General features: G+C 36.9%; 1 protein-coding gene across 1 annotated transcript; it reads right to left on the bottom strand.

The window, feature by feature from the left end:
* Positions 1-2537: 2537 nt before the first annotated feature.
* On the bottom strand, positions 2538-11987 carry LOC139446437 (uncharacterized). Its single transcript, XM_071227760.1, has 4 exons — positions 11771-11987; positions 10531-11521; positions 2964-3129; positions 2538-2675 (listed from the first exon to the last, which is right to left on the bottom strand). The coding sequence occupies exons 1-4, from the start codon at positions 11985-11987 to the stop codon at positions 2538-2540; spliced, it is 1512 nt and encodes a 503-aa protein (XP_071083861.1).
* Between the last annotated feature and the right edge of the window lie 3637 nt (positions 11988-15624).

The raw sequence follows: 15624 nt of genomic DNA, 5'->3' as shown, positions 1-15624 counted from the left end.
CGCAACCTTTTTTGAGTAAAGTAGTTAACACAGATAGGGTAGCTACAATCTTTAAATTTCATTTACATAGTTTCTTTTTACGTACTAATAATATTACTGGAGAGCACATCGTGTTTCTCCTGCTGTGATGTGATAGCGATTGTTTATAAAGGAAAGTAAAATATGACAACAGTGCATATTGAATAAATCATTTTTTAAATCATATTGAACATTGCAATAAAGTTTGAATGGTTAACTTGACCAATCAACCCTCTCCATATATTGGGACAAAATAACTTTTAGAATAAAAAAAAATAATTCTTGATCTGTCAGTACTGTACTGTGCGCAGTGGTTTTACCACAGTGGTAAAGGACGTTAACACCCTCAGCAGTCTGCATGTAGGACGTACATCACTAAGAGATCTAGAATAACCGAAATACGGACTAACTGTCCCATGGGAATGAATGGTGTTCATCCCAAGCCTTTGGCGAGGACTTACAGGACTCATTCACGAAGACAAATAATTCGTAATTCCGAGTTTCGAGTGGGTTATTCTATACATCACTCATGGACATTTTTTAGAGAAAGTTCGCTGAAGTAATGTAATCAAACGTATTTTATCTCAACAATGGAGCATTGTCGGGTCATATGGTTTCAGTTGTCAAATCAGCACCGAGAATTGCTGTAATGCACATGTGCCAATATTGGAAAGTTATTACACACGTGATGGGTAATATTGTCCACACTTACAGGCTGCTTTTGAGACAACCACACACAACCAGGCAGCATATTTCTGCAGGCAGTGAAGTGAGTAGGTATTATCTGTTGATTAAAATGGACAAAATTGGCTACCCCATAGTCATCAAGTATCCCCAACTGAAAGCTCTAACTTCAACAACCATGCATGTTGACAACATCACGGTGTAGTGTCACTGTAGCGGGTGGTGCTCCTTTCTCTGTCGCTGTCAAGAGGGGTGGACAGTGGAGTTCAAGAGGGAAAGGCGGAGCCTCGAAGATGACCCAAGATCAAGACCTTCCACTGCCACTGCTTCAATTGAAATGTTCATAAAATACATGGTACTTGTGCACTCCAGTATCGCTAGCTAAAGTGTGTGAATCTCGCAAGGGATGATGTTGATAAATAATTAACAGCCAACTCTATCAACGCAGTCAATGTGTTCGACTTAGAACTGTTCAGATATCCCTGGTACTATAACTTTAATAATAAAAACAACGGAATTCACAGGTAACATTGGCTACATGTTTTGGTTAAGAAGATCGAGAGACTGACACTGTTTAAAAAACCCCGTAAAGTATACCCACGAAGAAGGTGTAAGCTTAAACATTGATAGTATTTTCTTTTTTAGATATACAATAATAATTCCGATGAAGGCATGTCAATTATTATGGACAGACAAAGTAACGGTCAATTATTATGGACAAACAAAGTAGCGATTAATTATTATGGATAGAAAAAGCACCGGTCAGGTACAGTGTATTATATGTATAAAATCCAACATTTATTGATGTGACCCGTCACGGTTTGTAAAGGGATGATTCAGGCTGCTGATTGGTGTGTTTGTGTGAGAGAGTTAAACTCATAGTCATCTTTATATCAGTCAAAATTTGAATAATCTGTTTCTTTCGCATTTGCGAAGATATAAATGTAGGTTTAAAGTGTAGTGGGGACACAGTATATTCCTCTAATAGGTAGAAATTCCCTCTACGGTTGTTAATATGCAGCAGAAGTTCTCAGGTTAAATGGAAGTTGCATTTTTGTATTTTAATTGGTAGTACTCGGTGAATTTACACATTTCTGTCCTTTAGTCCTGTAAAAAACACATTTCAACGAACAATCAAAGCCTTTTTGGAATGAATGTCTGAAAGAACCTTCTGCGATGTAGAACGTAAACAAGTTCACCTTTCATCTCAATGCGCGCGTTTATTTGGTGTTTTACGTATACAGTATGAGTTAAGTGAAACTTCTGGCCAAAACATTGTCATTTCCCACATTCTGTTATAGATGACAACGTATCTGATTGCTCGCCCTGTGGAAAGTAAGTTATTGACGTCCCCAAGCGAGGGAAGACTGGACAACCCATGCCAAGGGAGGAATACCACTTCTTGACTAAGTATCCCCTTGTTTCCATGGATGGAGTTGACAAAGTGACGAGGAAGGACGGCAAGTACTTGGTCACCAAGCAAACAGTAGTAGAGTTTATCAGACATGCACACACAGAAACTCTCCATGGTGGTGAGAAGAAGACGCACAAGAAACTGTTAGACAAGTATGCCAATATCTCCAGAAGTTTGATTTCATCATACATCAGTCGCTGTGGGCGGTGTGTTGATAAATGTAGTAGGAAGGAGACAGCTTCAGGTGTGGTTGTAAACCTCTATCTGCCAGGGATTTGAACTAGAGAGGTCAAGTCGACTTAATTGACATGATAACCGTCAATGATGGCGCTTACCGATTCTTCTACATTACCAAGAATACCTCACCAATGTTATTCGACCTTTGAAAACCAAGGCTGTAGCTGAAGTCGCTCGTGAACTTTTATTCATATTTCTGGACATTGGAGCACCCCACATTCTGCAATGAGACAACGGAAGAGAGTTTACTGCTCAGATTATTCTCGAACTTGGATGAATGTGTTGGTGAATGGACGTCCCCGACATCCTCGGGGCCAGGGATCTGTGGAGAGGAGCAGCGGCGACTTGAAACTCAGGCTGAGGGCATAGATATGGCATACGCTTCGTCCAACGTTCAATGGATACATCATATCATGAAACCATTAAGATGTCTTCTTAGCAAGTAGGCTGAAGTCTTCTTTACCAGACGAGTTCCCCAACCGCATATCTCAAGCCACGAACGAAGAAGACCTATAAAGACTTCTTGAACCCTTTGCTGATGATAGTATGCCAGATGCTGTTGACGGCACTCTTGATGTGCCTGATGATGTTCACACTACCGATGTCGTACCTGATGGTGAAGCTCCTGTTCATTCCAGATGTTGTTGACGCCACTGTTGTTGTATCTGCTGATGTTCATGCTGCAGATATCGTGCCTGATATTGACACTCCTGTTGAGGTTATGCCAGATACTGTTGACGCCACTGTTGTTGATGTTAATGCTATAAATGTTGATACTTCAGATGTACCAGAATACACAGAATAGGAACTCATAAGGGAACAATAAGTGGGCGACTAGCAAGAAATCAATTTGAGTTTGTGGGATATTCTGGACTGAAACCTGCAGATGTCCCTGAAACAACATTATATGTTCGTGAAATCGTGAGAACACATAGTGGTTGTGGCGGACAGGTGCCAATACAGGAGCAACTGTTTGACAAACAGGTGCCCCTGTTGGTAATCGGGGTTGCGATGCAATAGTGCATGAATTCACACAATTCGTATAAAAAAAATAGGTGTTGGTGTGTTACATAACGCCGGGCCCAGCCATACTTCAATACTCTGTAGGCCTGTACACAATGGAGTCTGGTCCAGACAATCTGGTGACACGAGAGCGCGTTTACTGATTTTGGCAGTGATTCACTATTTGATAGTGATTCATAAACACATGCTCATGGTATTGTCGGAATGCTACAATAGGCTCCGCTTTTAGCAGAGAATTCTATTGTATGGAAAGGGATTGTCGCTTTTGTTTTGTTTAAGCTAAAAACAATATGTTAACTTTGAATTACTGTTAATGTTATTTATGTTAACTCTGCAGAGATTCAGCTGCTTACATGCAAAGAGAACACTTAAAAAACATGTTTTCGAAGAAGCTTGCAAAAATTCTGATTTCGGGGATACAAAATAATGCATATGGTGTTAAACGAAACATCAACAAGGAGTCCTAGCGATGTTTTGTATGTCGTGAAACACATATTGTAATCGAGAAACAGGATTCCAACTGACAATATGTGAATTCGATAGGCATAGTTGTGAAAACATACCCTATATTCATAATTATGTGTCTATCAATGTTTCGTAGGTTTCCTCCATCTTTCCATGAATATTGCAAATTAACTTATAATCACTTATAGCATACTCACATACATGACATAGTTCACCAAGATGACATGCGTTGTGCATGCATGGGCAAGTAGGTCAATACGCCATATAACTACGGGTTGGCCGCATCAATTCCCACAATATATGAAACCGTGGCCCGGCTAAGTTTGTGCGAGGTAAATCCACATTCTCTCACTAACAATGTTCCCTTCTTTATTTCAAGGATGAAAAAGGCTCTTAGCACTATATGTCTATCATACGAGGCGATGAGAATGGATCGGATGGTCCGGTTGATAGCTTGTCATTTGTACCCCGACGGCGTGGGACGTTGCTCATTATATTAACCACTGTTTTGATATTTACAGGCCACCGTTATATACTAGGATTATTGTTGATTGTGGCATTTATCTACATGCACTCACACACTTGTGCCGAATGGTATCACAGTTGCGTCTCGTGTGTCAATAGTTTGTGTTAAAATATCACGAGCGAATATGTCACAATCTAGGCATATTTTAGACATTTACCACTGAAGATCCGGGTTAGAATAAGTCTTCAGTAACCAATGCTTGTCGTAAGGGGCGTGTTACGACGTAAATTGTAATAACGCGGTAAATTGTAATAAACTGCGGTAAAATGTAATAACACTGCGGTAAAATGTAATTCTGAGGTAAATTGTAATACATACTGCGGTAAATTGTAATAACTTCACTGCGGTAAATTGTAATAAAAACTGCGGCAAATTGTAATAACTTAAACTGCGGTAAATTGTAATAAAACTGCGGTAAATTGTAATAACCACTGCGGTAAATTGTAATAACTTCACTGCGGTAAATTGTAATAAAAACTGCGGCAAATTGTAATAACCACTGCGGTAAATTGTAATAAAGATTATTGATTTGCAAATATACAAAGAAACTTGCATGAAGTATAAAATGTGCGACCAAGCTGTTTGGAAATCCCGTGCGCGAAATACGCATCAGTCGGAAAGCGCACGTTAAATCTCCAAATTAAGTAAGTAAGTAAGTAATGTTTGGAAATCACATTCCTGACTTTGAAATGATTGATTGATAAACACTAATGAACATTAAATTCTGGATATTTGCGTTTACTATGAACCAAATTCAAATTCCATGAACAATTCCAACCTCCAGCATGTTCAAGAAGGAAATTAAAAAAAAGCGATTTTGTTTCAATTTGTATCATGTTTATTGAAACACAGGTTCGTCAAATTGTAACAAACTGCGGCAAATTGTAATACCAAGTGCGGTAAATTGTAATAACATCTCCTAATCCTTCCTATTTCAAACTGAATTCAAGTTCCAGTGTTTGTTGGAACTTAACAAGATCAATTCCAACCTCCAGCATGTTTAAGAAAATATAAAAAAAGCGATTTTGTTTCAATTTCTATCATTTCTATTGAAACACAGGTGCGGCAAATTATAACAAACTGCGGCAAATTGTAATACCAAATGCGGTAAATTGTAATAACATCTCCTAATCCTTCCTATTTCAAACTGAATTCAAGTTCCACTGTTTGTTGGACCTTAACAAGATCAATTCCAATTTCCAGCATGTTTAAGAAAATAAAAAAAAGCGATTTTGTTTCAATTTCTATCATTTCTATTGAAACACAGGTGTGGCAAATTGTAACAAACTGCGGCAAATTGTAATACCAAGTGCGGTAAATTGTAATAACATCTCCTAATCCTTCCTTTTTCAAACTGAATTCAAGTTCCAGTGTTTGTTGGACCTTAACATGATCAATTCCAACCTCCAGCATGTTTAAATAAATAAAAAAAAGCGATTTTGTTTCAATTTCTATTATGTTTATTGAAACACAGGTTCGGCAAATTGTAACAAACTGCGGCAAATTGTAATACCAAGTGCGGTAAATTGTAATAACATCTCCTATTCCTTTCTTTTTCAAACTGAATTCAAGTTCCAGTGTTTGTTGGACCTTAACATGATCAATTCCAACCTCCAGCATGTTTAAATAAATTAAAAAAAGCGATTTTGTTTCAATTTGTATCATGTTTATTGAAACACAGGTTCGTCAAATTGTAACAAACTGCGGCAAATTGTAATACCAAGTGCGGTAAATTGTAATAACATCTCCTAATCCTTCCGATTTCAAACTGAATTCAAGTTCCAGTGTTTGTTGGAACTTAACAAGATCAATTCCAACCTCCAGCATGTTTAAATAAATAAAAAAAGCGATTTTGTTTCAATTTCTATTATGTTTATTGAAACACAGGTGCGGCAAATTGTAACAAACTGCGGCAAATTGTAATACCAAGTGCGGTAAATTGTAATAACATCTCCTAATCCTTCCTATTTCAAACTGAATTCAAGTTCCAGTGTTTGTTGGAACTTAACAGGATCAATTCCAACCTCCAGCATGTTTAAGAAAATAAAAAAAAGCGATTTTGTTTCAATTTCTATCATTTCTATTGAGCACAGGTGCGGCAAATTATAACAAACCACGGCAAATTGTAATACCAAGTGCGGTAAATTGTAATAACATCTCCTAATCCTTCCTATTTTAAAGTGAATTCAAGTTCCAGTGTTTGTTGGACCTTAACATGATCAATTCCAACCTCCAGCATGTTTAAATAAATAAAAAAAAGCGATTTTGTTTCAATTTGTATCATGTTTATTGAAACACAGGTTCGTCAAATTGTAACAAACTGCGGCAAATTGTAATACCAAGTGCGGTAAATTGTAATAACATCTCCTAATCCTTCCGATTTCAAACTGAATTCAAGTTCCAGTGTTTGTTGGAACTTAACAAGATCAATTCCAACCTCCAGCATGTTTAAATAAATAAAAAAAGCGATTTTGTTTCAATTTCTATTATGTTTATTGAAACACAGGTGCGGCAAATTGTAACAAACTGCGGCAAATTGTAATACCAAGTGCGGTAAATTGTAATAACATCTCCTAATCCTTCCAATTTCAAACTGAATTCAAGTTCCAGTGTTTGTTGGAACTTAACAAGATCAATTCCAACCTCCAGCATGTTTAAATAAATAAAAAAAGCGATTTTGTTTCAATTTCTATTATGTTTATTGAAACACAGGTTCGGCAAATTGTAACAAACTGCGGCAAATTGTAATACCAAGTGCGGTAAATTGTAATAACATCTCCTAATCCTTCCTTTTTCAAACTGAATTCAAGTTCCAGTGTTTGTTGGACCTTAACATGATCAATTCCAACCTCCAGCATGTTTAAATAAATAAAAAAAGCGATTTTGTTTCAATTTCTATTATGTTTATTGAAACACAGGTTCGGCAAATTGTAACAAACTGCGGCAAATTGTAATACCAAGTGCGGTAAATTGTAATAACATCTCCTAATCCTTCCAATTTCAAACTGAATTCAAGTTCCAGTGTTTGTTGGAACTTAACAAGATCAATTCCAACCTCCAGCATGTTTAAATAAATAAAAAAAGCGATTTTGTTTCAATTTCTATTATGTTTATTGAAACACAGGTTCGTCAAATTGTAACAAACTGCGGCAAATTGTAATACCAAGTGCGGTAAATTGTAATAACATCTCCTAATCCTTCCGATTTCAAACTGAATTCAAGTTCAAGTGTTTGTTGGAACTTAACAAGATCAATTCCAACCTCCAGCATGTTTAAGAAAATAAAAAAAAGCCATTTTGTTTCAATTTCTATCATTTCTATTGAAACACAGGTGCGACAAATAATAACAAACTGCGGCAAATTGTAATACCAAGTGCGGTAAATTGTAATAACATCTCCTAATCCTTCTGATTTCAAACTGAATTCAAGTTCCAGTGTTTGTTGGACCTTAACATGATCAATTCCAACCTCCAGCATGTTTAAGAAAATATAAAAAAAGCGATTTTGTTTCAATTTCTATCATTTCTATAGAAACACAGGTGCGGCAAATTGTAACAAACTGCGGCAAATTGTAATACCAAGTGCGGTAAATTGTAATAACATCTCCTAATCCTTCCTTTTTCAAACTGAATTCAAGTTCCAGTGTTTGTTGGACCTTAACATGATCAATTCCAACCTCCAGCATGTTTAAATAAATAAAAAAAGCGATTTTGTTTCAATTTCTATTATGTTTATTGAAACACAGGTTCGGCAAATTGTAACAAACTGCGGCAAATTGTAATACCAAGTGCGGTAAATTGTAATAACATCTCCTAATCCTTCCTTTTTCAAACTGAATTCAAGTTCCAGTGTTTGTTGGACCTTAACATGATCAATTCCAACCTCCAGCATGTTTAAATAAATAAAAAAAGCGATTTTGTTTCAATTTCTATTATGTTTATTGAAACACAGGTTCGTCAAATTGTAACAAACTGCGGCAAATTGTAATACCAAGTGCGGTAAATTGTAATAACATCTCCTAATCCTTCCGATTTCAAACTGAATTCAAGTTCCAGTGTTTGTTGGAACTTAACAAGATCAATTCCAACCTCCAGCATGTTTAAATAAATAAAAAAAGCGATTTTGTTTCAATTTCTATTATGTTTATTGAAACACAGGTGCGGCAAATTGTAACAAACTGCGGCAAATTGTAATACCAAGTGCGGTAAATTGTAATAACATCTCCTAATCCTTCCAATTTCAAACTGAATTCAAGTTCCAGTGTTTGTTGGAACTTAACAAGATCAATTCCAACCTCCAGCATGTTTAAATAAATAAAAAAAGCGATTTTGTTTCAATTTCTATTATGTTTATTGAAACACAGGTGCGTCAAATTGTAACAAACTGCGGCAAATTGTAATACCAAGTGCGGTAAATTGTAATAACATCTCCTAATCCTTCCTTTTTCAAACTGAATTCAAGTTCCAGTGTTTGTTGGACCTTAACATGATCAATTCCAACCTCCAGCATGTTTAAATAAATAAAAAAAGCGATTTTGTTTCAATTTCTATTATGTTTATTGAAACACAGGTTCGGCAAATTGTAACAAACTGCGGCAAATTGTAATACCAAGTGCGGTAAATTGTAATAACATCTCCTAATCCTTCCAATTTCAAACTGAATTCAAGTTCCAGTGTTTGTTGGAACTTAACAAGATCAATTCCAACCTCCAGCATGTTTAAATAAATAAAAAAAGCGATTTTGTTTCAATTTCTATTATGTTTATTGAAACACAGGTTCGGCAAATTGTAACAAACTGCGGCAAATTGTAATACCAAGTGCGGTAAATTGTAATAACATCTCCTAATCCTTCCGATTTCAAACTGAATTCAAGTTCAAGTGTTTGTTGGAACTTAACAAGATCAATTCCAACCTCCAGCATGTTTAAGAAAATAAAAAAAAAGCCATTTTGTTTCAATTTCTATCATTTCTATTGAAACACAGGTGCGACAAATAATAACAAACTGCGGCAAATTGTAATACCAAGTGCGGTAAATTGTAATAACATCTCCTAATCCTTCCGATTTCAAACTGAATTCAAGTTCCAGTGTTTGTTGGACCTTAACATGATCAATTCCAACCTCCAGCATGTTTAAGAAAATATAAAAAAAGCGATTTTGTTTCAATTTCTATCATTTCTATAGAAACACAGGTGCGGCAAATTGTAACAAACTGCGGCAAATTGTAATACCAAGTGCGGTAAATTGTAATAACATCTCCTAATCCTTCCTTTTTCAAACTGAATTCAAGTTCCAGTGTTTGTTGGACCTTAACATGATCAATGACAACATCCAGCATGTTTTAGAAAAAGAAGACAAAGCGATTTTGCTTCAATTTCTATTATTCTAATCAGATGCGGCAAAAGTTTACAAACTGCAAAAAACTGCTGCGAATTGAACGGAAGGAATATATGTGCGTTGAAAATGTACAAGTATTCTACATGGAAGTCGAACCCTGATATTCCTATACTTCACACTGGTACCACCATCGAAAATATATAAGATTACATGTTTTGACATGAAACACGATCCTTCAAATATCCCATACATTTATAATGTCCCCATTTAATTTAATTTTGAACAGCCCTCCCTGAAAAGACTAAAATGACACATGTCCAGACATTAAACTCACATATGAACTGTTCAAAAAGAGGCAATGAAATTGTTGATATCCAAATATTCGATAACGGAAAAGAGAGAGATACAGAATGATGGACAAAATGAACGATGAACCAACCATGTGACAACGATGCCAGAGATGTCAATTCGACGAACCCTGGTGTTTCAAAATCGTCAGTCTCGCTCAATATATGATGGCAATGTCTTTTTAAAACTACTTTTTCCAAAATATGTCTATTATTGCATACCATTCGAACGCATTCTCTTCTAGAAGTAGCCATGCGTTGATCCACTTTCTATGGCTAATTATTCTTTTGAGTTCTATTGCAACACCGCTACTTTTTCCATAGTGCATTATGATTCTACGCACACTAACGGTTCTTGAAATAGTAATGTGTGGGCAATAAATGCGTGGTCGCAGATGGAGAAATGATCTTGTGTGTTGATGGAACTGATGGGACACTTGCAGGAAAGATGTAACAGTCTTGCACAATAATCTGTCAGACGACTGCTGGGCTAGCTGTAAAGATACTTCAATGATTAGAAGCACCACCTCGTTTGGCAGATCAGTGAATGCAACCTGCGTATCATATTGTGGCATCTTGTCTTTTCGACATGAGAGGAATACTTCTTCATCGCTGCTGTTGGTACTGTAAAAGCCTTCATTTAGGTCCCCCTGCATGTCCAATGGCTCTCGATCCTTACTCGGAGAATGACCTTGTTCTTCATCGCTGCTGTTGGTTCTGTTGAAGCCTTCATTTATGTTCCCTTGCATGTCTAAAAACTCATCATCATCACATTGCGAATGATGCTGTCGAGATAAGTTGTGTTCTTCGTCGCCGCTATTTGCGCTGTCAAAGACTTGTCTTGGCAAGTTTCTGTTTCCTTCCCCGTCTCGTGGCTGATCTTCACTTTGGGTTTCATGTAGTTGTAGAGCAACATAGTGTTCCCCTTCTTCTTCAGCAAAATGGCCAAGACTGATTGTTTGGGTTGCTACACTGTATGCAGGAACGATGTTTACAGTAGCATCACCGCCAAGCGATGAGTGCACGATAATATCAACATTAAACATATCTGAGACTGCTTGCAGTGTTATGTGATCTCCGTAGGTACCTTCCTCTAACATACCGGATATGTATGTATCCCAGTCTTCGCCCACGAAAAGTTCCAAGGGGGATCCATCTGAAGTGTAGGGATGTTCAAGGAGGTAACTGACAACCTGTTCTCGAAGTGTCCTGGGCGATCTGAATATACCAATTTTAGATAAAAGATGGCACAAGGCTGCAAACTGACAGTTACCGTTTCCCGGAGTGTCATACACGATGTCACCTTGTAATGCAAATGGCCTGTCTGTGTCCAATAATGGTATTTGATACTTTGCTCGATGATGTCTGCGCTGTAGTCTCGAGGAAGCCCTCTGTTTTCGTTTTACCTCTTCATCAATTGTGGTACTTGACAACCTATCAACTGAAATCCATTCAGGCGTGTCCTCTTTTCCTGTAATAGGATTTGTGAATGAAATCTTATACATAGACGATTTCAACCTGCGTGCAAGAATCCTTCCTTTTACAACGTACTGTTTTTTAGGGGCGAGTTTTCCCTTCTTGGAACCATATTTGCATAAAACATCATCGCCTACATTGTACACCGAGGGCGGATGCAGTCTTCGTTGTCTTTGTATACTGAGTCTGTCGGTTTTCTTTGTAGCAACTTCAGCCCGATGTCTAGTCCGAGTAACATACTTACTCTGCTTCAACCTGTCCTTTGCGTTAGGCTCATGAATATTTTCAATCATCATATCAGCATTGAAATCATCTGAATCAACGTCTAAAGCCGTGTTAGATTTTCTTCCGAAATACACTTCAAAGGAACTCTGCCATCCTAAACATTCTTTCTTTTCGTTATTCAGTATTGAGGCATATCTTCGCAAATGTGACGCCCAGTTGACGCCCTTGGCGCCCATAGTTACAAAATCATACATTATTTTCTTTTTCAATTGTCTATGGGATCTCTCCACCTTTCCTTGAGATTGAGGGTGGTAAGGTCTACTGCGTATGGGTTTGATTTTTAGGGTTTTACAAAGTTCATTTACATGTCCTTTAAATTCGACACCCTGGTCCATTTGTAACTTGTTAGGTGGTCCATGTTCTTCGTAGATCACCCGCAGAGCACTGGCTACACATTTGCTTTTCTTTGTTTGCAATGCCACAAGCCATATATATCTACTGAACACATCTACAAGAGACAGGACGAATTTATATGTTTTCCCTTTCCACCGAACAGCACTTTTGCTAAAATCTACGAGGTCAACTTGGTGGTGTGATTGGACACACTTTGCTCTCACTGGTCTGATGATAGCTTTATTTGTAAACTTGGCAGAGTGAATGGAATATTTCTCTTTCGTGCGTAGTTCGTTCCGTACTGCGGTCTCTGTAAGCCCTGACAAAGAATCAGCTGCCAAATGCCATAACTTTCTGTAGCCTGCTGATTTCTGGTTGTGAAATACATTTTCGACAAGCTTTGCAACTTCCTTTCGTTTTAAGACTGGTTTTCCTCTAAAGTACAATATGTTGCTTGGCTCGGGTCCTGTAGAGAAGTCGTGTTTTCTTCTCCAGTATCTAACAATGGCATTTCGCTGCACTCTTGTCCTTTCGGCGACCGGTGTTTCAAAATTACCTTGCACGAGTAACACAATAGTATCATATGTTTCTTCATCAAAGCTATGCGTATATTTGCGTTTCGTTTCTGCCGCGTTACAGTTAATCAAAGTCAAACAGCACAGAACTGCTACAACGAGTGCATGCATGGTTGAAAATGTACGTGAACGTCCTTTGAACAAAACCGGGGTCAGTTGGACATCCTTCGCGCACCAATGAGCAACTTTGGCAACACTGGAAGAAAGTAGCAACTTACTTGTGAATTCAAATGGACGCAAATGTATGTAAAAGTAAAGTCATGTTAAATTAGAAGTAAACGTCGAATATTTAATTTAATGTCTAAATTTTACATAAAAAAGCATCAACTTAACAATTTATTGAAACGGAGAAGACAGCGCGTGATTTAGATATTATGTAGGGAATATAATTTATGGGGGAAATAACATGAAAAAACAGGGTGTAAAAATCATCGTCGATTCTGATTTAAAAAGTAACAAAAATAACTTCACAATCTGCTTATTTAATCGTAAACACAAAAACACTTTAGACAACGATACGAAATCAGTGTTTCAGGGCAATGTGACACACGCGTCTAAAGCTCCCCGCTAGAAGGCGTGGTCTGTGTGTTTGTGGATAAATTAATGCAAAAGAAACTGAATGTGTAGCCACTAAAATGACAGAACCTCTCTATATATTGTAAGATGCGTTGCTTTAAATGCAATGTGTAACCTCAGCAACTTTAAGTACATTAAGGTTTTATGGATGGGGGGATGTTTGCAGATTGTAAATTATTGAAAAGCATTTCGATAGAAAATCGGATATATAAGTTTAAGTACATAAGAATTGAGTAAAACAAGACGCTGTAATTCGGATCAGAACCTTGTAGAATTATATAAAACAAGATGGAAACTATGTACAAGAAGTTACTATACTAATAATAGAAGAGATGTAGGCAATATTGTCGTAATGACGTTTACAGATTCCATCATGTGTTCTCTGCCTGCTGTGATGTCTCGCCTACACTCGCTCACCCCAGACAATCCAGTCAATGCCTACCATTGCATCCTGTATTCAATATTTGCTGTCCACTTCTACTTCTAAGTTAATAACTTTACCTTCTGTAATACAATGCAGTAAATGCTTGTTTTCTATATTGGTTGGTGAAGCAGGTTTGGTGACCAATTATTTGGTGACCAAGCTATTTGCTAACACATTTGTTCCATCGGATGTCTATCAACAACTAGTGCCTCACGCCTTGCCCTCTGCTGGGAGCCTAACGATTAAATCAGGTTATATCTGGTCGGATATATTTCAACTGAATTACTTGATTAATATACTACCAACTTCATTCATCTAATAATTATTACATTGATTTCCTTCTGTAGAGAGGTTGAAAGAGAAACAAGTGTATAAATATACACACAATGAAAATTGCAATTCATCATAGTGAATATATAGTGACTGAAGAACTAAAGTAAAGAATAAGTTAATAAAACAGGGGATCAATAGGCAATAATACACAGACTACTTTTGATTGTATTTCAAGAAAGTGTCAGCCTGACAAGCGTGGAAATATTGCGATAGGACAATTCTAGATAATTTCCGATCAGTAAAGTGGATGGGACAGACATTGATATAAATGAAATTTACATTTATCAACTGAGTAAAGTTCAGTAAGTTACAAACACGAAGACATGTCAGCATTGATCTGATTCTATTCTAAATATTTACTGAGTGTTTTCAGAGTCAGACAAAAGCATATACTTTCCAAAATACAGACGGGCGTCTATGCAGAGTACTGTATATATTTCGTTATACATCGGTTCATTGGCATATTCCAATTGGTCAAAACCCCATTTGTTGTCAGATACCCCAGTTGTTAAACAGTGGAGTAGAAATTGCTTTCAAAACTTTTACTTGCTATGGTAATGGACAAGTTCTAGGAGACTTAATAGACTTTAACGCCGTCATATAACTGAAATATTGTTAAAAGTGGCGTTGGGTCTGTATAGACTGACTGTATAAATAATATCAAAGAAAGACGTTCGTTTGATGAAAATAACTTCTCTACTCCGACACAATAGTGTTATATACTGGTATATTTTTTTCTAATAACTAATCAAACATTTTCAATCATAGCATGTTTGCGGAAAGTTGACTTTGTTCTATCACAGAGAACGAAGGCACAGGTTCACTTTCAACATCACCTCATACACCAACATACATCCAGAACAAGATTTGGTGATTCTAAAAAGTGGCAATATTGACACATACTTTAATCACAAATTAAGTAAATCATCTCATTGTTTTTATAACCTTTGTTATTGAACCTTCATATGAAAATACAAGCCGCGAAAATTGCACGATTTTAATTAATAACAAATACTATAAGAAATCAACATTTAATGTCTTGACCAAATACATCTAGCTAATTGTAATTAGTTAGAAATACTCAGAATTAGGCTACAGAAAAAGATATAAATTAAATAAAACCTGTGTTTCAAGCAAAATAAGCTTTGAACTATACTAAACTAGCGGATGTGTTGTATTAGCTACTTTATTTTTCAGTGACATTATTCCCTCAGATAATATCAGAAGACCAATTGTTATGATGTATGGTTATGTGAAATGATTGCAACGTTCGGTTTCATTAAAACATCAATATGAAAAACAAACGTCACATCATTCATATAGCAAAAGGCTGCCGCTGTGCTTGAGGTTAGAGTGAGTGAGTTGGGTATAACGCCGCTTTCAACATTATTACAGTTATAACACGGCGTTTCAGCTCAATGTGGGAGGAAACATTCGAACCCACAATCATAGGTTTCTGATGTGCCCAAGGGACGCAACTCTGCAAAGCGAATCGCGGCGCCTTGGACGACTGGGCCACCCGTGCCCCCGCTAAAGGTTAGAAAGGATTAAAAGCTGAATATTATCCTGATA

The sequence above is a fragment of the Haliotis cracherodii genome, unplaced genomic scaffold (assembly GCF_022045235.1).
Source record: "Haliotis cracherodii isolate W230 unplaced genomic scaffold, xgHalCrac1.p SCAF_6, whole genome shotgun sequence".
Classification (NCBI taxonomy): domain Eukaryota; kingdom Metazoa; phylum Mollusca; class Gastropoda; order Lepetellida; family Haliotidae; genus Haliotis; species Haliotis cracherodii.
The sequence above is the reverse complement of the archived record's forward strand: the minus strand, read 5'-3'. Positions and strand labels throughout refer to the sequence as shown.